The 22,570-nt window shown below is 38.8% G+C and overlaps 4 protein-coding genes and 1 long non-coding RNA gene across 5 annotated transcripts; 1 reads left to right on the forward strand and 4 right to left on the reverse strand.

Annotated features, from left to right (window-relative positions):
* Positions 1–1,041: 1,041 nt before the first annotated feature.
* LOC128860717 (uncharacterized) lies at positions 1,042–4,671 on the reverse strand. Its single transcript, XM_054098406.1, has 2 exons — positions 4,135–4,671; positions 1,042–2,642 (listed from the first exon to the last, which is right to left on the reverse strand). Exons 1-2 carry the CDS (start codon positions 4,589–4,591, stop codon positions 1,126–1,128), a joined length of 1,974 nt encoding a protein of 657 aa, XP_053954381.1. The 5' UTR covers positions 4,592–4,671; the 3' UTR covers positions 1,042–1,125.
* A 22-nt stretch (positions 4,672–4,693) lies between these two features.
* On the forward strand, positions 4,694–5,894 carry LOC128860719 (uncharacterized). The gene has a single exon (XM_054098409.1). The coding sequence runs from the start codon at positions 4,796–4,798 to the stop codon at positions 5,696–5,698; it is 903 nt and encodes a 300-aa protein (XP_053954384.1). The 5' UTR covers positions 4,694–4,795; the 3' UTR covers positions 5,699–5,894.
* A 27-nt stretch (positions 5,895–5,921) lies between these two features.
* On the reverse strand, positions 5,922–7,255 carry LOC128860718 (chromo domain-containing protein cec-1-like). The gene is made up of 2 exons (XM_054098408.1): positions 7,046–7,255; positions 5,922–6,962 (listed from the first exon to the last, which is right to left on the reverse strand). Exons 1-2 carry the CDS (start codon positions 7,167–7,169, stop codon positions 6,169–6,171), a joined length of 918 nt encoding a protein of 305 aa, XP_053954383.1. The 5' UTR covers positions 7,170–7,255; the 3' UTR covers positions 5,922–6,168.
* Positions 7,256–10,484: 3,229 nt separating this feature from the next.
* On the reverse strand, positions 10,485–11,381 carry LOC128862311 (uncharacterized). The gene has a single exon (XM_054100871.1). It carries the CDS (start codon positions 11,379–11,381, stop codon positions 10,653–10,655), a length of 729 nt encoding a protein of 242 aa, XP_053956846.1. The 3' UTR covers positions 10,485–10,652.
* A 1,109-nt stretch (positions 11,382–12,490) lies between these two features.
* On the reverse strand, positions 12,491–14,038 carry LOC128862312 (uncharacterized). Its single transcript, XR_008454452.1, has 3 exons — positions 13,836–14,038; positions 12,800–12,902; positions 12,491–12,727 (listed from the first exon to the last, which is right to left on the reverse strand). It is a non-coding gene; the product is annotated as an uncharacterized LOC128862312 (long non-coding RNA).
* Between the last annotated feature and the right edge of the window lie 8,532 nt (positions 14,039–22,570).

Below are 22,570 nucleotides of genomic sequence, written 5' to 3' on the forward strand. Positions count from 1 at the left end.
CACCTCTTTTGGTTCAAACTTATTTCTAGACAAACCACCGTAAATACTATGCGTCGGGCGTTCCCACGACAGTGCGGATTAATGTAAATATTGGACAGATTGGATATTATAATTAATTAAATGTGTTTTTCAGGTCTTAAAAGTCCATTAGTAAATAAATAATATCCGGTCAAGGATCGACACTCCTCCAGCTGCATTCTTCCAATATTTATGAGCAATATCTGTGCTGTTACAAAAACAACTATGTTTGGGTTGGGTATATTTTTTCCTACAAATTGTGTTTAAGTAGATAAAATACATTCTGTGTGATTTAAATCGAACGGATTTATATCCGCGCAAGGGCAGCCACTTCAGCAGCATTCCCCGTATCTGCATGGGGAATGTTTATACTGCTGCAAGAGCAACAACAACGAATACTCGTAAACCTTCCCAGTCTTGCTTACAACACTAACCAAAATTTCATCTCAGTGAACACTGGATGAATCTATAGATAGATTGACAATTTATGAGGTTTGCACTTCGGCTTCGTGGTCTTTTATGCCCTTCCTCATCCAGACCCTATTCCCTTATTAAACTCAGGATGGAGCTGGGTTGAATTGAGCGTATGCGCCTCTCTTCTGACTGCAGTTGGCGAAGATACCCCAACCTTTTCCGCGCTATAGCGCTGCTGCCCGTGAGCACCCTCAGTTTATCCTTGGGGAGGATTATGAGTTTTTTAAACCTCTTTTGGTTTTACCGCCCCAGTAAGGATTTCACCTGGCATAGCCCCACGTTTGGTGCCAGCAAACCCCCCTCTAAACTCCTCCTTGATGGTGTGTTGTCCCATAGCTGGGAAGGGCTCGGGTCCCATTAAAGGCGAGGCCGCAGATTCTCTCGCCAATGCGTCCGCTATTTCGTTCGCAGTTATACCCCTGCGTCCTGGAACTCAAATTAGTCGGATGCGATTGTGCATTCCTAAAAGATTTAGTTTCTCGATACACTCAAGGACCAGTGGGGATTTGATCTCACAAGAATTATAAACCACAAACAAAGTTTCAAGTTTATATTTAAGGTATAAAATACGATGGATTTACAATTTTTTGCCACATGCTGAAGAAATACAGGTAAACTAACTAATCCTTAGCTCTATTTTTCATTTTCCTCCAATTTTCCAGGCTCGGCTCCTGCTGTTTTATTTGTAATATCTTGGCTATCGGACTTCGGGTGCCGCATTTGTTCGAAAAATCCATGTGGAAATTTGCTAAAAAGAATCTTGTCCAGATGCTGAGGAAAGTAGCGCTCATGAAACTTGTACGCCACATACTTGTCGGGTAATCGCGTGCTGGCGTTCTCCTTATACACGAACATCACGTTGTCATCATGGTTGACCATTTGCTGCGATTTCGCGTACATTAAGCCGAAGAGGATATGCTTGTATAGCGCGCAGTGGTAATTGTCGTCCGCCTTGCCATTGTAGTACAGCATTGTAACGTTGTGGTGCATCGAAATGAATGTTTCTGCGGATTTCATGCGCGTTATGAAAATGATCTGAGCTTTTGGCCGAAAATGTGCGATCTTCATCGCCATACGGCCGGTCAACGAACAAACAAATATCAAAGCGGCGTTCATTTCGTACGAGGCACAGACGACGGAGCGTGCCAACGAGTCACTGCCTGTAAGCGAGCGATCACAATATGGCATCTTACTGAACGCCTCTTTGATCAGTAACTCCGAGATTGAGTGGTGCAAGTAGAAGAAGTAAAAACCGCTGAAGGAGCGATCAGAAGGCAAAATATATTTATCGGGATAAAGGAATATGTGGGGATAGCGCGCTGGTTCGACGATTAGGCGTTTATTAGTGATTAAAGTGGGATCCAAGACGATCACCTTCTGTAGCAAATACGCCTGCTTGATGAATGCGTCGGCGGTAGGGCAAAGGTGTAGTATGTCTTGCTCAGGATGCTGTTCGGAAGGGCTCAAATCGATGACGAAGCCATCATAGCCCTCAGCCATCCAGTCCAAATCGTTGTCGCAGCCTTTTATCTCGTTCAAGACAACACGGGCATACAGACGCATTTTCTCACAACCCAGTATTTTCAAAGCATTCTTTACATTATCAAAGTACTCTTCCGTGCCGCCAATATAGGACACAATCACGTTTATGCCCACCTCCTTGCAGAAGGTGATGTCTTCCAATTCCTCCTGTGAAAGAAGAAATTTTGTGCAGTGCGAGGGGAGCAGCACGGGTAGGCGCGACCTCAATTCTCCACCCCCCTCCACAGTGCAATACAGATTAGTACCCTTCTTGTGCACACATACTTGTATATCGGGTCCGATGCATATAAAATCGTAAGGCTTCACATCGACGAATAGAAAACCTGCATTTATATAGACGCGCTTTGCTGTACAGTGTGTCGACCATTCGCGCTTGTTGGTGAGTATTATATGATCGCCTTTTTTGAGTACCGCCACCATGTCGGGGGGCTCCATCAAGCCAGTGTACTGTAGTCGTGGACTAAGCTTAGCGAAAACTGTAGATGAAACTGGGAAGCCAATTTCCTTCGAGTAGCTCAACTCGCTTTCGCGAAGACGTAAAATCAGGCCCTGATTTTCGATAAAAGTGCCGTAAAAGAGATCAATAGCAAAACAACGGATACCACAACCTAGACAGAAGGGAAAGGGGAGAGGAATGAGTTAATTGACTTTTAAAATAACGGGTTATTGTGGCAAATTTTAACCTTCAACTGTTGAAATAGCAGAGGAGTATTTCCTACATAGGGATTGTCCAAATACGTATATGAATGAATATAATCTTTATATCGAACCAGAATGGGGTAAAAACTAAAACATAACCATTTTTACGCACCGAAATTGCTCGGGCTTAGCCGAAGCTCACATTATGATTCTCCAGCCCACTAACTTCCATCCTGTTTTGAGCCTCGAATGAGGGCCAATCATCCAAGCATGTTACTTCACCAAGCCCCGACTGAAGCCAATGGGAGGTTTTAGCCAATATAAGTGATAGTTTACTTTAGATTGATCCCGAGGGGTGCAACTTGGACATTCGATAACTGGTAAGTCGACAGAAGCGGACAAATTGGGAGGACAACCTAAAGGCATTTAGCTTTATCTCTAGCAAGTAATGGCTCACCTATTAAAAAAGAAAAATCATCAGATTTGAGGGCGGTGCAACGTCGGATCCGCAGCAATATGCTTTCTACCTTAGCCGTGAATTTATATTACTTCCTTCGGCAAAGCGTCGTATTACCGAAAGTACTTACAAACTATTACACATCAATGTGCCCCTTGCGTTCACCAGGGTGGAGCACTCCATAATCTCGACAAGACATAATCCAGACAGGACTTAAGACAGTCATAAAATCTCGACCATGACTACAGGTATATTATAAATTATATAAGAAAGAAAAGTTTCTATAATATATTAGGCAAAGTGTACCCTCTAAATTTTTTAAAACTGCCTCTTCAAAATTATTATCTTCTCCAAACAGCAATGTTTTGATAATTTTTCTCACAACATCTTTTACTCGAAGGCAACATTTTTATGGCAGAAAGTAATCCACACAAAATATAAAAATAATTAAAAAAGATATCGCGCTTGTCTTTCTCGGGATTCTTTTTGTCTGGATTGTGTATTGTCGGGATTTGGTCGTATCTGGATCTTGTCTTTCGGCACTCGGTGTTTAGGGATATCGTCATACACCCGTTGTTGCGTAAGCGAGTATATTGCCTTTCCGAGGTAACCTACCTGTCGCTTCCCACCCTAATTATCCTTTAAAAGTGAAAAGCAGGTAGAGTGGTGTCCCTGCTAAAACTTAGAACATCGCCAAACAAGGGGAACTATAAGTAGCTTTTCTGTAGTGAAGACACTTGATGGCGATACTTAGTATAGCACTAGCTCGGCAGGGTTCACGAAGGCTTTTGCAATAACAAGAACTAAGCCATAAGTAGGTCAACAAATTTAACACCCCTAACCTGGATGCTATCTCAAGACGACACGAAGGCGCCTTTGCTTATTATGGATTGTCTGTTTTCCTAGGTTCGCTAACAGAAGTGCTTACAGCTGAGGTATTGGGAAGCTCTTTAGCTTGCAGTATGCAGCTCGCCTAATATCTATTTACGATCAATTTTACTCACGCAAATATGTAACTATCGCATCACGACACTCTCCGTTCACCAGTTCGATGCATTTTTTGTTGTCCCCTATGACACTCTCTTGAGTCACACTCAATATCTGAAAACCCTTAAAGTAACCTTGCCACACGTCAACGGCTAGCTCTTCACTTTCAATTGATTTGGATGTAGTTGCTTTTTCTTCTTCTTCCCCCTCCTCCGTCAGCTCTTCCGCCAATTCTAACTCAGATCCTTCGAAAACCTCCGAAGATGTATTCTCAGCGTTGTAACGGTGCAGTCTTGACAACCAGTCATTGTCCATTGCATCGGTATAATCACCGGAGCCAAGCATATCCGTGAAAACGGCCTGATACTGGATGCGAGCTTGCATTTCGCGCACATAATTCAGCTTATCCATATCACTGGCCAGAAGAGTACAGCGCACATTCTCACATATATTCGCAAAAAGTTCTTCATCCATTCTAAGTTTAGACAGTTTAGGACGTCGCTAGACCAAAAATATTTAAATAAATTTCAAATTATTTGATTTTGAGAATTCGAAATTTGCAAATGTTTTCAAAAATATTAAATTCGGCTTTTATTTCTAATTATTATAATATTTTTTTTTTTTTTCATTTACATTTTTGCAGTCACATCTGAGTAAAAGTGCCCAACGGAAACAAGCATGTCACGGCTGACTCTGCAAAAGTCCTTTTTTGATAATCTCTGGCCGTTAATACTGTCGGACAATGTGTGCGATACGCTGAGTAAAAATCTGTGTCGCTTCTACGAACCTGATCAACCGTTCGACAACGTCTGGCTGCACGCATACCTTGCAGATCGCAGTTTCAAAAACTATCAACCTCCAAAAGTTATTCGTTGCTGCTTCGACGATAAAGAAGAAAAGTTAGTGTTATCTGAGACGTCAGTGACCAATGGCACGGAGTTACGAGCATTTACACCAAATATCAAAACAGGAGATGAGCTTTCTAAACAATCAGTGGAAGAAGAAGAGGAGCTGTATTCACCCAAGATAGTAGATATTTCACCAATTGATCAACGAATTGCTGCGCTGAATGAAAATTTCGATAATCGGCGCAGACTTGCCTTTGCCTTCATTAATAGGCAATACCCCTGGTATATGCAACCGCCTGAATATGATGCTCACTTCGAGCTTACAGACAACATTCGAAAATATTTTAATAGCAAACTCGAACAGGCTATTATACAGGACATGCACAGATTTAATTGTAAGCTGATGATAATCGATTTGGCTGAACAGATGTGCCTTCATGAGATGCAGCTATGGTTAAAATTCGGCAGTTACGCTTTCATGATTGTTGTTGCGCGTAGCGAGGACGCTGTAAAGCAAATCAAATTAATGGGAACCAATTTAAGCGCAGTGATGTTAGTTGAAAATATGGAGTATACTTGGCAGGAGCAATTGACAGAGTCGCTGCGCGTAGGGTTGGCGCATGCCGCAGCAATGGGTATTTTCGAAAACTGCATGAAGTCGTTTGTGTTCGTTTTTTCGCGAAATCGCCACAGTTGCAACTCAAACGCATACCGAGTACTGAGGAAGACTTAGTTAGACGCACAAGATTGCAGAATATGCATGTGTATGTGGTTAGAATAATACTGTATGTTAAAGACAAATGCCTTTTAGGATTTACACCACAAATAGCACCAGCCGATTTCGTCTAACTAAATGAATATACGTTCATATATCGAAATGTGTTTGCACAAAAGCAACTACTAATTTCATTATAATAAATCGTACAATAAATTAATATTTGAACACAAGCTAATGATTGCGTTTGCGCTTTAAATTATTTTATATTTAATACAAATTGATATAAGTAGTTTGCTCAAGATGCCTACATATTAAATATTTCATTTTATTACATTTTACTTATAATTCTAATGTGTGACCTTCATCCGGCTAATTTGGTTTTTAAATGTATTCATAAATTAAAATCTAAATATGTGTAACTTTAAAACAATAGAAAAAACCCAATATAAAATTTTGTTTCGGGACTCCCTATTCCTTTTCGTTCTTTAAGTCAACAACAGATTCATAATGTCGCGCTTGATGGCCCGCTTTTTCTCTGCAGGCATTTTCTTTAACATTGCAGAGACTAGTTCACCAAAAATAGTATCTTCGGAGCGCTCATTTGAACTACTATTTTCAATGGCAACGCTCTCAGCGCCGATATTATCACTGCTGCTATCTGACTCCCGAACTTCTACTTTAGTCTCTACTTTTTCTTCGGAGGCCTCTTGGATTTGAGTACGTACGTCTTCGTCTTCTTTGGTTCCATTTTTATTGCAAGTGACCTCTTCTAGTTCTTCACTTTCTTTTTTTAACTGTTCACTGTTGTTTTGATTTTCACTATGTCGCTGATGATTTTCTGTTTTTTCCTGCTTTATATGCACTTCCACTTCGATTTGCCCATTTTCATCCGATTCATCTTCTTCTTGTTGTTGCTCATGTTCCTTTTGCGGCTCCTGCTGTAGTTGCTTTCGAAGTTCACTGTCATTTATCTGCTGTGTTGCTTCGTTATTCGTTTCGTATTCCGTGCCAAGCGCTTCTACTTCCAGAAACACATATTCTTCATTGCCACTGTCACTCTCCAAATCTTTCTGTGTAATAACAAATTCCGGCTTTATTATACTTATTGGCAACATTTCTTTGTTTTCTGGTTCTTCTCGAGGTGGTGGGCGCAAATATGGTAAGAGAAATTCCATTTCTTTTTTGTACGGAAAATGGTTGGTGGCCATCTGGTTCTCTGCCAAGGCATTTCGTTTGTAGTGTTCGCGTAAAAAATGCCAACGACTCTTCAAGAGGGCCTCTGAGTAGAAAGGAAAACAGGGTACATTTTTGATAAAGCTGGAATGCTATTTATGGCCCGGATAAGTACTAAAATGAACATACCTTGCATTTTCATTTGCTGCGCGATTTGCTGCCAACCACACTTACGGTCCGATAAGGATGCATTGTTTTTGTATAGTAAGGGGCACTGTCGCACTGCCTCAATGAGCCGGTTATTTAAATCCATTTTTTGCTATAAAATAAGTAAATTATTGTAAATACGCAATTCCTATGAAGATTCTGCTTTGTTTACAAATTTTGTATACGTGACTGACAGCGCGAATTTGGGTTAGCAAAAACACAGCGCTGCCATATGTATTGGGTAAATCTGAGTGATTTTTGAGTGCCATGAATTAATACGTGTTTTAATGGTTTTTCTTAATTAAATAACGACTGTGTTTTGCAAGCAATTAGTGTGCCTCTTTGGGTTATTCGGCTAAGTATTATGATCATTTCTCACTGGACCTATACGGATCATTTCTATGGGTGTTGCCAGTAATGATATAAAACTTGCTTTATGAAATTTTTAATATAATGTAGCACGCTTTGAAAAAAGGTTGTTTGGGGGGGGTAGAGGGATGTATCGCCATCTTAAAACTGAAAATCGACCCTCCTGAGGCTTGTATTTTTTAAGTAATTTATTGTAAAAGTTGTGCAATTTAGAGAAAATTCGGTATTACCAGACACCTCAAATAAGAACGAAGTTCGCATGCAGAAAAGTTTTTAGGAAGGTTGTGTGGGGGAAATTTTGTATCACAAAATGGTTGTAAAGGGGGAGGGGTGTATTTCCGTCTTAAAACTGAACACCGCACCCTCTGGAATCTTATAGTTTTTAAATAATTTATTTTTAAAGTTGTGTAATTTAGCGAAATTTTGTGTTGCCAAAGTTCACTGGAAGGTTGTTTCTGAATCTGCAATATTTTTTGCTTTAGTTTGGAATTGAGAAACATTTTTGAAAAAATAAGCATACAAAAAAAGGGTCGCAGGAGGAAATTTGGAGTGAAAACCATGTGTTTGTCTGGATTATGTTATACACGTCTTTAACTCACCGAAACTTAAACACAATGATATTAAAGGTTTTTATAAATTTGTAGACCTAACCCTCATCAGTCCAACTCTGGCTACGCCATCCGCAGTATTTTTGCGAAAAACTCCTTACCGCGTTAAAACCATTAAATCGAAAATTAAAACGTTATATGCGTGTGAGTTGTAAGGACCGAACTGAACTTCATTTTTGTTCATATTTTTATTTTCATTTGCAGGCATCCGGCAACACTATGCTATTGTCAATTCCAATGAATTGTTATTCTCATTTAAAATTGAACTGGTATTTGGAAGTGCTTTGACTTGGTCTCAATCAACGATTGAGATCCGGATAAAAATTTTGCGCGCAAATTCAACAACGACGATGTGATTCTGGTTCATTTGTGATCCATTCAGTTGGTTTTCTTTTTCGCTTTTGTAATTGGTAGCACTCACATGTGAATGTATAAATAAACATAAATAAATTAAAAGTGCTTTTTGCTTTGATGAATGTAGTTTTTGTAGAAAAATGTATTGCTACGTACGCTATTAGATCAATTAACAGCCAAACTGCAGTATAGGCACTGAGTTCGGCTACAACGACCTCTAAAGTGGTGGAACAAAGTAGGAATAGCCTCACCACCTTGAGTGAATACCATAAAGTTACCTTAATCTGGGTCCCGAGGCATCGAAACATTGAAGGCAACGAAAAAGCAGATGAACTGGCAAGAGCGGGATCTGCCATGAATAACGCTCTTGCAGAATCAGTGTTCACACCATTAGGTGCATTCAAGAATATAATTTCTCAAAAATACCTCCGAATCGCGGATTGTAGATGGAAAGACCAGACGAAATGCTAAATTAGCAGAACGTTATGGCCTACCTACAACCTCAAGCAATCGTTGACATTAATAAGCATGAAACGCCGGAACGCCTGGAGATTAACGGCAGTCATAACTGGCTTTTGGTCTATCGGAGAACAAGCAGCCAAAATGGGTATACCTCACAATACATATTGTCACAGTTGTAAACAACCGCAGAAAAAGGAAACAATATTCCATTTCCTCTGTGAATACCCTGCCCTATGGAAGGTCAGGAACAAAACTGACTGGTTTAGACTTCAACAACCTAATAAGGTTCTTAAACCGCACAGACTGGATATAGTCATGCTGTAAATATCCGTTAAGCAAGTTGATAACGAGGATGTGGCAACAAAATGGTGCGGAAGCGCTACTTGGATTCTGGAAGAATCACCACCTTAACCAACCAACGCTATTAGGCATACTCTATTATGGCAAATTGATAACATTTGCACTGACAGGCTCTTGAGAAACTATATTATCCGCTGATTTTCAGTTGAAATATCGCTCCCTTGAAATGTGTGTTATTTATGGTACTACATCTCCAAATGCCGCTATGTTCCAAACAGAACTTGTTGTGAAGAATACATCCACAAAACATATAATTATATTTATTAGAATTTTTATATCAACAAAGCCCATAAAAATAATCCGGATCGTTCCAATGGGAATTGATTGGGATACTGAACTCGATAGCTCAAGAAAATAAATCATATGTATCCTAAACTCATCGCAAAATCTCTTTAGTCGATCGCCTCAGGAATACTATGTGCCAATTATAGACTAAAGTTTTGGAGAAATAATTTTATCTTTGGTAATAGCGAGGCCATAATAAGCGTACCAATCTTTTTGAAGTTTAGTTTTGAGCATTCGCTACCTCGTTGGGGTCCTAGATTGTAAAAACACAAAGGATAACTGTTTGGCAGTGAAACTTGTAAGACAGACGCAACCAACAGATTCCAACTACTAAAAAAAAATACTTAAAACAATTATAAAATTTGGGAAGAAATTCAGGATCGAACTGAACGATTAAGTAAGCTTTAGTACACCCATCTGCAAAAGAAAAGTCCAAGAGTATCCCTGCACTGATACAAAGATGACCCAAAAACAGCGGGAGGTCAGCGCTGGAATAAATGGTTCCAAAACAAAGCGGTCTGTGCCGATGCGTAGTTTTCCTAGCATTTCCTAAACGGAAGTGTATGCCAACTGTCAGTGTGTCGCGATCAATTTAGATAGGAACCTCCGGAATGGACGGATTGCTATTCTGAGCGACAGCCAAGCTGCCCTTAAGGCTTTGTTATTCTTCGAGTATAAGTCCTCGTTAGTTTTTGAGGTTATACCTGAGTTGGTATTTCTACTTCTACTATTCAACTCTGGATAAGATGCGACATGGGAATTTGGCTAGGAAAAGCTGAGGTAAGTTCCAAATAAAAGTCTAATTCCCATGAGCTTTATAACTCATGGAGGCTGTTAGTGCACACCAGATTAGTGAGGTTACTACCTTTTTTTGAATCTTGTCGCTCGGGAGACTTTCAGAAAGAGTTAAGAGCCTTTTAAGTAGTCTTCATTGCTTGGCAGTAAAAAAATGGAAAAAGTACATCTAGTTTTCGATAATGAGTTTATAGCTCTTAATATTGACACTATTTTAAATAGTAAGTACAACAAATCCTAAGCTGTACAACAAAACTATGTGACATATATGTGCATACTTATAAATTTGTATATATGTAAAAGAACAACAATACACCTACTCTGTTCAATAAATCAGAGGAGGGATTTTGCGTAACTTAATGATGAATTCGTAAAACTAATTTGGCAGGTTGTATTTGTGTTTGTGGTCGTGGACGAGTTAACTTTGCGGGCTTTGGTAGTGGACCCGGACGGCGTAGCTTGGCTAGTGCTGGACGCCGTCTGGGGCGGAAAGCTACCAACCGCTCAACTCGTGGAAGTGTGAAAACTGTTTGTGAGAATACAGCCCGTGGATCGATGATGGATGCCGTTTGTGGTACATCGACGGTGGCTGGCGGTGGTGGCCCATACTCATCGGCAGGTGTACCAGGTGGGCCATATGTGGCAGCAGGAGCAGCTGGTGGTGGCCCATAGGAGGGTACAGGTTCAGGAAGGGGTTCCTCAACAGGAGGTCCATAAGTCTGATCGGGTGGTCCGTAGGTCTGATCTGGTGGTCCATAGGTCTCATCGGGTGGACCGTACGTTTGATCTGGAGGTCCGTATGTTTGGTCCGGTGGTCCATAAGTCTCTTCAGGAGGTCCATAGGTCAGTTCTGGTGGTCCGTATGACGGCTCTGGCAACTCAAATGCGGGTTCTGGCTTCAAACCTGCTGGTGGATAAGGGGCTGGATCGGATGGTGTTGATGGCACTGATTCTTGACGAGCCAAAAATGGCAGAGGCCGATTGTTGGCCGGTCCTGGGAAACGCAAACGTGGACGTGGTGGTTCGGCATGACTCAATGAGGCCAACAAGCCAACTGCAACGAGTGTGTAAAATGTTTTCGACATTATTTTCAAATTGGTATCTCTACGTATCCCTAATGCTTATTAACGATTTTGCAGCTGTTGTTGTGTTTTCCAAGACCGTTAGAAGTGAACTACTATTGACTTGGGGTCAGCATGTCCATTAAATACGTTTCGTCGAGTTCTACTCTTCGGCTGGCTCTCCTTGGGTGTAATCGGTAAGTCGCCGGCAGAACGGTAGTTATGAACGCACTGCTGCTATTTGATTGACCTCCAACACCACACTGCTTGTGTGTATGTGTTAGGGCTAAAAATATTGTTTTTACCCAGTTCTTCAATGATTAAGTATCAAGTACATAACTTTATAAACATAAACGTACTTATGTATGATTGTTGGATTTGTAATGGACTAAAGCAAAAGCCCGAAATTTCCAATAAAATCATCGCGTCCGATCGACAGCGGCGACTCATGCTGTATGACAAATATGGCGTTGCTGCTGGACGTGATTGTGGTGTTAAATTGAATTACCAACTCGCCACGTCCGCTGCGACGGGTGGCTTTCATTTCAAATGCCTTCAGTATCGAAGAACAGAACGCGTTAGAAAATATAAAAAACTATTGTAAATTACATAAATTGCGTAACGAATATTTTTACATTAATATTATTGTTATTACTCTGACATAATTGTTGTTGGTTTATATTTTTGAAAAAATAACGATCTATGTATAAAAACATATTATATATGTAAACGTTACTGAACATTAGAGCGTATCACCAAAAGAAAGTCGGCCGTACCTCCCCTCATATGAAGTGTTTTTGAAAAACATTAAAAACAAATCTTTTTTCTGGCAACTCTAGATGTCGGCCAATTACATTTTTCTTCATATCTTCGGCATTTATTGTCGGATTTTAAAGTGTGAGACATCAATTTTTTTGTCTCAAAGAGGAGGTTTTTCTCATGAAAGTTCATTGAGCTCATGCGTTTCGTTGTGGTACTTACCCATCATATCTTAGTTTCTACCACCCTAATGTAACAACCTAATGTCAGTTAATTGAAGGCCGTAAAAAATAATAAATCTTTTGCGAAAAAAGTATTTCGATTCAAGTAGTAGAACCAGAAGTATAAACAATTTATTTTTAGTCTAAAGCCATACAAGAAAAAGTAAATTTTATTTATTTTCCTCGCTCGCGAAACAGTTAGTGAATTGTTTGTCTTGTAACGGAAATTTTAGTCCACAAAATTTTGTCGGGATTCAAGCTTGCTGTATTTCTGCCGGCTCTCGAGCTTAGATAAAATGTGTCCCATGCGTTGTTCATCGGTGACCGCCATTGCAGATTCATGAACTGCATGAACAAATCGCTCGGTATTTTGGGAATGACAAGGACATGCTGTGAAAAAGATCAGTGAAAATGCCGACAAAAGAGAAGCAAAGAAAAATTAATGGTTTTCGTTGTGCATACCTGGTAATTCAATTATTTCATTGGTATATTGTAATGCTTCGAGGTGATCTTTCGCGAAGAACTGCAAGCATGGTGGTTCAGCCGGTTTCGAATCTATCCCAATCTATTACATTAAAATATTTGTCACTCTCGAAATTTATAAAATTATCCTCTTTCGGACCAAACATTTGACGAACACATCCATTAGCTTCTCTGCGGGCTGCTAAGATCTTCGTGTATCCATTGTATCCATCTGGACGTACGAATGGATCTGTATCGGTTATCATCGATATCAAAATATTTTCTGGGTGCAGAAAGTATGAGTTATTTTTTATGACCGGACGGACAATATTTTGAATGTCTTGTGGCAATTGGCGAATTCATGTGATGTATTTGAAAACGTTACGACATCCGTGAATTGTAAGTGGTTGGTTTTTAACCAGAAACCAGAAAGGAGCATACACTTGTACAATAAAGTCAGCAAGTGTTTTTAGTGTTATTGAGGGTTGCTCGCACGTTATATAATAGCGAAGAATTCGAGACGCTGTTGTGAGCCAACGGGCTGTACTCATAGCACCGGGCTTCTCCCGTGCTAAACTCTCGTCACACTCTCCTGTATGAACAGTATGGTCCATACGATTTAAATATAATTGATCGCCCCGAATATTGAAGTCCTCAATATTATCTGCCATCTCACCCATAGGAATGCGTTGGAAATTTTTTTTAACAACACAAGTGAGAAAATATATTGATAACACTGTTATAGTTGAAAAATCCAACAGACGTGGTATGGATCATTTCTATATCATTTCGATACGATGAATTTAATGGCTTTAACCGGTCTGCAAAGTAAGCGAATAATAATAAATGTTTCCTTTGCTAAGGAAAAAATATTTTGTTTGACCTAACTTTGCAAAACAAATAACACCAAAGAATTCAGCGCATCGATATGATATAGAAATGACCTATCGTCCGTCTGCGGGCAAAAAAAGTCAAAAAACTATAACAGTGTAACGAACAGAGGTGTCGCTGCGGTCCAAAGCCGAACAAAACTTACGCAATATATTTTTTTTTCGTTCCGCTCACATTAAAATTTCTTAAAATTTCTTGCTTATAAACTCCCAACTTTCTACGCCGATCACTTCTATGGCGAAGATATAACCCGAAATTAATAATATCGCGTTTAGTTGGCAGTTGGTTTTTTAAATCACAATCAACAAAACGCATTTTTAAAGATTTTGCAGTTTTTAACACGCACCAAGTAAAATGACAATTGATTATGATGTCAAGGGCAAAACATAAAACAGAAAAAAGTAGATAAACAATAATCCAGTTAATTTATAAAAAATTAGGTGGAGTATGCCGAAAAATATATAAAGAAAATAAGGCACCTAATGTATGGCTTTCAACTAAAAATAAAATTGGTTTTATTTCGAGTTCTACTGAATTAATTGAAGTCCTTTTTTCGCAAAAGATTTATAATTTTTTACGGTCTTTAATTTACTGTTATTAGATCGGTACATTAGCGCGGAGCGCCTGTGATCAATGAGCTTTTTTAAGAAAAACCCACTCTTTGAGACAAAAAAATTGGTGTATCACACTTTAAAATCCGACAATAAATGCCGAAGATATGAAGAAAAATGCAATTGGGCGACATCTAGGGTTGCCAGAAACAAACATTTTTTTTAATGTGTTTCAAAAACACTTCATATGAGGGGAGGTACGGGCGACTTTTTTTTTGCCTGTAGGGCGAGACGCTCTACTGAACATGCTATCCTCTATTTATTCACTTATGTATTTTGAGAAATTTTCTAAGGACACAAAGCAAATAATTATTCATATATAACTCAAAACTAGCTGTTTTACAGAAGACTTGAAACAATCTTTTTTAGAGGAGATTTTCGTATCGAGTTCTCATTGGTAGGTACCAATAAGCTCAGCACATGTACAAAACACAGGGATGTCGCATGGGCCTCTCAGGATCACTTCCAACAGTTGGCACTCCCGAATGATAGTCAGGCACCAACCTATTCGCACCTGCACTCTCAGAGTGGCTTCTTCATACAGAATCAGTTAGTTAGTTATCAATGAAACCATGCCAGGAGATGGCAGCCAAAAATCTCAGGAATCCCAGGACCATGCTTCTCCGTCATTAGAATTCAAACGCTCACACTTTGGCAAACAAGAGGGAACTCTGAGCAGTACAGTAGATGGACAGAGAGACTAACACTCTATTAGAAAAAGTTGGTAGAAAGAAAGCACGATGAGGTTAACTATAACCTCTCACAGTTTTTTGTACGGACATGGGTCCTTTCGCCAGTATTTGTGGCGAGTGGGAAAGGTGGACCTACCAAATTGCGTTTTTGGAGATACTGAGTATGATGATGCGGAGCACACCTCCTTCAAATGCGAGAGGTGGAATACAGAGAGAATAGCAACGAGGTGTTGGTGCATTTACACCTGAACAAATAATTGAGAAAATTATGACAGGCGAAGAAAAATTGAATACCGTCGTGAATTTCGTAGAGGATATTATCTGAAAAAAGAGGCGTGAAATGGAAACTTATGCTGAAGAGCATTAAGGATATGTTTTTCAAAACAAGCGACCCTGGACGCAGGGTGAGTGAGTAAGAGGGCGCCGTCTTAGATCTCTACCTCGAAGCAAAAATAAATTGTCTTAGAGACTAATACAGATGTTTTAACAAAAACCATAATAATAATCTTAATCTGTAAGAAAAATATATATAAGAAAGCATATTAAATGAAATTAATTATAGACAATATTAAGAAACTTAATGAAAGAGTGTTTAGAAGAAAACTCTAAATAAACATAGATTCCCTTTAGAAGGGAGGGGTAATCCACAACACCTCGAATAATATCAAAGACGAAATATGAAGACAAAATAGATCGCTGAATCTGCAGAGATTTCAAGTTGATAAGCAGGAATCTGGAACAGTATTAGGATCTGGGCCATGAAAACGAAGGGAACGTAGATCAAAGCCAATGAAAACTTTTTGGGTATGTTCCATTCGACGGGCATGATAAGGTTTCTAGATGAAGGATGCATATTCCACTTTAGAATGAACAAATTATGTGTGGAGAAATTTAAAAGTATAAGGTCTAGTAAGTTCTGTACTGTTGCGCCTTACAAACGCTAATGTGGCGTGAGATTTTGAACTTACATAATTAATACGACAAGTAAAAGTGAATTTGGCATCAAGAATTACCCCTAAATTCAATATTTCACTGATCGATCTCAGAGATAAATTAAGATGTCTTCAAAGAAGAAAAACACTTGGCGAAAGTAAAGGGGTAGCATTTCGGAATATTTAAAAATGGTTGATTACTAGTCCACCAAGAAAGAACTTTACCAATCTCGTTTTGGAGCATTTGTGAATCAGATAAGTTTTTTGCAATAGAATAGATTTTACGGTCATCTGCAAATAGTAAAAAAAACAATTTTTATGCCTTTGCTAAACAAGACAAATAGCAAAGGACCCAAAGTACTACCTTTTAGGACTCTAGATGACGCAATAAAAGGATATGACTGATGATTGTCAACAACAACAACACATTTACGATTGCATATAGATAGTAATCCAAATAACGGAGAAATGCGGAATGGAAGCCAAGGCATGCTAAGCTTTTAAAGTGGATTGAATGCGAAACTCTGTCAAAAGCAAAATAAATCCGTATAAAAAGCGTGGACTTGAAAGCCTCTCTGAAAAGCTGGCATGCAATCTTCTGAGAAAACAACCAGATTTAAAACAGTCGGTCTACGAGGGTAACTAGCCGTGCTGGTTGGGACATATTAAGCTTTTTAAAGCAAACAACAATTTTTTTTCTTTCACAATGTAGTCAAACATACACAAATATTTCGTGATTTCTGTTAAAATTTTTCATCTATGTCTCCGCTAATCAAAGTATAGATTACGAGACCCCGATCATTATCTACAATGTACACGTAAACATACACCATTTGAAAAACAATCTGATCCACCACAGCGATTTAATCTCGTAAACACCTTAGACTGACCATATTTACATTCGTATGTATGTATGTAGACTTTTTTATTGTATATGAATCCGCTTAGTACCTACTTTAATGACATGGACTCGCACCAAAGCAATGCTCGCCTCCTTGGTGGTGATAGCAGCGATATGTAGCAACATTTGCCACGTCAATTGGCTTGTCTGGGCGTATCCTCGAATATCCTGTCTTACACTATGTCTGCTCCTCTGTCTGTTGGCTGTCTGTTTGGTTTGTGGCGTAACTTGTACTACAATTGCAGCTGTTCTAGTATTGCTATTGTTGTTTTTGTTTTTGATGTTGCCGCCGTTGTAGCGTGATATGTAGCCCTTGGTGCGATAGTTTTTGCATATCCTTCTACACGGCGCTACAAGGATATCTGTAAACCCATGCACAAGTGTCTGTTAACAAATGTTCGTACGCGACGAACCCTGGCACCTCCACCGCCACCGGCAACGCCGACGCCACCAAAGCCAAACCTCCGGGGTTTCTACAAACTGTCAGTTTGCTTAGACGGCCAAGTAGACGATGATGTTGTTGGCTAATGTTGAATTTATTTGCTGCTTTGTAGTGCATTATTCACCGACTTTTGAGAAGGTTGTGCTCCTGTTTTGTTATTGTATGCCACGTTGCCACGTGCATTTTACGAAGAAATGCAATTGTGTGGAAGAAAAAATAGAAAAATTGCAGTTTGATTGTTTGCATTGAATTTTCTGAGTTATGTTCCAAGCTCAATGGAGTTGTGGTTAATGTGATGGCCTCGGCACAAACAATTTGAAGGGATTTCCAAATATAAAGCAAAATCAAATAAAGAAAACAAAAAAAATAAAAAAATAAAAGTATAGGAAATACTGAAAAATAAACAACGCACAGTGGTTAAGCGGCGTTAAATAGTGCAATACTTTTTGACCATTGTAATCATTCGCCGTGGCCGAATGGGCTAGTGTGTGATTACCGTTCGAGAGTGCGTTGGTTCGAATCTCTGTGCATGAACATCAAATATTAGAAACGCATTTTTCTAATAGCGCCCGCCCCCAGGCAGGCAATGGTAAGCCCCCGGCCGTATTTCTGCCATGAGAAAGCTTCTCTTGAAAAATATCGGCTTGAAACTCTAGGTCCGTCCATTTGTGGAATAACGTCAAGACGCAGACTACCGCGGATTAATGAATAGCTGATTTTTTTATTGGATAGTTTTGGCAGTAAAAGTTGGACCGTAAGCAACAAATACGGGTATTGTCTGCTCTAATACTAAAAAATAATTATTTATTTAAAAAAAAATCCAAATAGCTATTTCTCAGGAAAGCCTCTGGAAACTCTTTCGCCCCATTTTAATAGATGGAGGACTTAAAAAGTTCTGGGGCTCATCGCCATTCAATTTCCAAACTAGTAGCTGTATTTATCGGTCACTGGACGATCGGCACTCACGCGGAAAAGCTAGGGTTACCATTTAACCTCCATTGCAGAAGCTGTGGGGACCTTTCAGAGAAGCAGATTGTAGAGTACTTTCTCTGTAAATGTCCGGGCTTGGCAGCTAGACTGTTAAGGTCACTGGGTGCTATTTCCTTTGACATCCTGGGGCAGTGCGCTAACCTAAATCCTATCAATCTTCTCCATTATATCAACAGCTCTGGTTGACTGTAGATATTTGCCAGTTGGAGGTCTTATAATGGTATCAAAACAGCACTTTAGTGCTACTAATGGTATTTCAGCCATTTCACCTACCTGCCTAAAGGAAATAAAGGACTTAGTAAAAATCAGAAGAATTGTACAAGACTAGCAGTAACGAAAGCGTTTAAACATGATTCACAAATTTCAAATCCAAAATCCGAAAAATTCTTTTTGTGAAGAAAAGTTGAAGCTGAAGAAACGAAAATTAAGAAAAGCAAAGATTACATATATTAGCAAATTCATCCGAAAAAATCGAATTATGTATTATCTGCGTGAAATGCTCTAAAACTCGCATTTAGTTAATTTCAAGTCCTGAGAAACAGATTGTTTTTTCTAGTAGCCTAAAGCATGCACAAAAATACAAAAGAATGATAAATGCCTACAATGAAAAATTCATGACACTTAAAGCATTGATTGTAGTTGGAAAAATAGCACTTGGAGAATGGCTCACAACCAAACGCAAATAAACTCATTGGACGATATCGCGCCGATTCTATTGTTCCTCTGGAAATGTTCCGTTCGTTGAGAGAGAGGGCGAGTGAATGCATTTTAATGATTTCCAAATTTTTCTCTTTAAGCAAAACAGGTTTTTTCTATCAACCGTCACCATGACTTTTTCCACCTTCCTTCTCGTAGCCGAAACACTGTGCGACGCTAACATTTGTCTAGCAGAATATTGATGGACGTACGGTTCCACGTTTTAAAAAATCCTCTCGTGCTTGTGCCCGTTTTTCCTTAACATATTTAACCAAAGGAAATAGAACAGAAGATAGAGTTTTGTTTGCATTCTCAGAAAAAGATTAAGCTGGTTAGAATATCACTTTATATGCTTAAGCAATTGCATACGAGTACATCGCCATAAACAAGTTGTGCTTGAACGAACGTATGCGCTCTTGTGTATGTGAATAGACTCGCTTCCCACATACACTTGCCGCTACAATCACGCTAATGCCCATGTCCTTGGTCATAAAATGGGAGATTATCCTTGAAATGAAAGGTATTTTTATGATTGCTGAACAAATTTGATGGATTGGCTGGATGAAATTCGAGCGGAAGTAAAAGCAGACTGTTGGAAATGAAGGCTTTCACGTAGCTTGAGTGCAGTAGTGTGGAAGGTGGATAATCAGACATTTTTAAGCACACAATTGAAATGTCTTGTGGCCAGCAAAGAGAAGAATATATAGGGTTTTTCAGTAAGAGCGCTTCAACTTTTGAACTTTTTTGAATAAAACACAAACGGTTTGACTTTTTTAACTAATTTTTTTTTTATTATCGAGTTTGAACATATAGATTTAAGTATGAAATTCGATTTCTTTTGCATGACCACCGCGTGCACGTTTTACGAAGTCCAATCGTTGAACCCAATTTTCGACCACTCTTTTGCATAAATCGGCCGAAATTCCAGCAATTTCGCGTTCAATATTGGCTCTGAGCTCACAAATCGTCGCCGGCTTGTTACTGTAGACCAGTGGTCGCCAACTCGTCGATCGCGAGCTACCGGTAGCTCGCAAAGGCAATTCTGGTAGCTTGCGCAGCTCACGATGCAAAAAATCCAAAAGTCTGAAAATCATACCAGTATTAGCAAATTTCTGAAATTTTCATAATAAATAGATAAACAGCGGCAACCCTGCGGTAAGCGAATTCGCGCCGACAAACACGACGCGAAGTCGCGTCTCCGTTCTAGGATCGGCTGGAACCGATTAGCGTGTTCGAGAATTTTTTGGCTTTATATATACGCTATGCACGTCTACATTGCGCTCAGTTTAATACTGAACGGCATTATCAACGTTCTGCGTGCAGCGGTTGGGCTAGAGTTCGAAACATTATGGCAAGCAGTAGTAAGAAGGCGAAGACATACCATTTCCATTCGGAATGGGAAGAACAATACTTCTTCACAGAAGTTAAAGGCAAAAGGGTTTGTTTGTTATGTAATACATCTGTGTCAGTTCCTAAAAAAGGAAATATTGAGAGGCATCATAAAACTGTACATTCGAATTTTGAGAAGGCATTCCCGTTAAATTCTGCCACCAGAAAAGAAAAACTGAAACATTTAAAAATCCAGTTAATTGGACAACAGTCAATATTTTTGAAAACAATCGACAAAAATAAGGCTGCAACTGAAGCATCTTATCGTGTTTCCCCGATAATTGCACAAAAGAAAAAACCTTATGAAGACGGGGAAATCATAAAACAAGCATTTTTGGAAGCTGCAGATTCTTTACTCACCAACTTTAGAAATAAAGACGAAATAGTGTCTGCTATAAAATCTATGCAACTTTCTGCTAATACAGTGATAAGGCGAGTAGAAGTAATGAGCAATGCTATTTTTTTACAGTTAAGAAGTGACTTAATATAGATAACTGTATTTATTTTTCACTGCAACTGGATGAATCAACAGATATAGTTGACACCTCACAGATGGCCATATTTGTCAGGATGGCTTTTAGTGATTTTACAATTAAAGAAGATCTTTTGAAGTTTATTCCACTCAAAGGACATACTACTGGGCTAGAGCTGTTTTCTCATTTAAAAAGTCTCATCTCTTCTGAGAAAATTCCAATACCAAAAATGGTAGGCCTGACAACTGACGGTGCTCCAGCTATGGTGGGTTGTGATAAGCGGCTCGTGGCGCTATGTCATAAGGATGAAAGTTTTCCACAATTTCTTAGTTGCCACTGTATTATACATCAGCAAGCATTAAGTGGAAATTTTCTAAACTTGAACAACGTTATGAAACTGGTGGTGAAAATTGTGAACAAGATTAGAGCTCAAGCGTTACAAAGAAGATTATTTAAAACCTTGGCTGATGAAATTGACTGTCAATACGGAGCGCTACTTCTTCACTCTGAAGTGCGATGGTTAAGCAGAGGACGAGTGCTCAAACGTTTCAATGATGTCCTGCCTGCTATACTCCAATTTTTCAAAGAACGCGATGAGCCGATTCCTGAACTAGAAAATTCGACTTGGCTCATAGATTTTGGTTTTCTTGTGGACATTACAGAGAAATTAAATGAGCTTAACTTGCAGCTTCAAGGCAGGGATAAAGAATTAGCGGAAATGATTTCTGATATAAATGCATTTATTACAAAACTTGATTTTTGGGAACAAAACCTAAAAAACCGCGATACTAAGCATTTTCCTATTCTTTCCGAAAAGATATCCAAAAATCTATTAGAGCCCTATGACAGTAAATATCATATGAAAATAGTTTCTAACTTGAAGGAAAACTTCAAAAATCGTTTCAAGGATTTCAGCAAAATTGCTTTAGTGACGCAATTTGTTGTTTCACCCTTCATGGTCATTGATATACAACAGTTTGCAACTTGTGTTATGAACAACTTTGGCGAAGACATTGCTGTGACAGAAATGGAACTGATTGCTTTTCAAAGTGACTTGACTTTAAAATCTTTATGTGCAAATACAAAATGTACATATATGAACTTTAGTAATATAAGTAAAGATAAGTATTCAGTTTTATGTCGTGTTGCGTTGAAAGTGAAAGCGTTATTCAGTTCAACTTATTTGTGTGAATCTTCTTTTTTCAATATGAAATTTATTAAAAATAAATACCGCAATCGGCTTACAGATATACATTTGGATAACCGTATTCAATGACTGCATCAAATTATACTGCAAATATTAAAAAAATTATCGATGAGTCAGAATGTCAACCTTCTCATTAAATATGCTCTTTTTATCTGCCCATATTTTATTTATATAATAATGTACCATTACTGTTTTGTTGTTTTTTTAAGTCGCTTGTGATTTGCCATTATGACTGCAAAAAATTTTGTTACGATTGATAGGTGTGAACATGGATGTAGTTATGCATAAGTATAAGCACTATAAGTCATAAGTTTATTATATATAGAACGTATATTAGTAAAATAAATACATGTATTGTATGTCGAATATAACTGTGTATTATTTAATTTATGTTGGATTGTGCAAGTAGCTCGCTGTTTATTTCAAAATCTTGAAAGTAGCTCAACACATTGAAAAGGTTGGCGACCACTGCTGTAGACCAATGACTTCACATAACCCCGAAACGGGACGGCTTGTTAAATGGACCGTAAAATGGCCGTAATGCTCT

This window comes from Anastrepha ludens, chromosome 4, assembly GCF_028408465.1.
Source record: "Anastrepha ludens isolate Willacy chromosome 4, idAnaLude1.1, whole genome shotgun sequence".
Classification (NCBI taxonomy): Eukaryota; Metazoa; Arthropoda; class Insecta; order Diptera; family Tephritidae; genus Anastrepha; species Anastrepha ludens.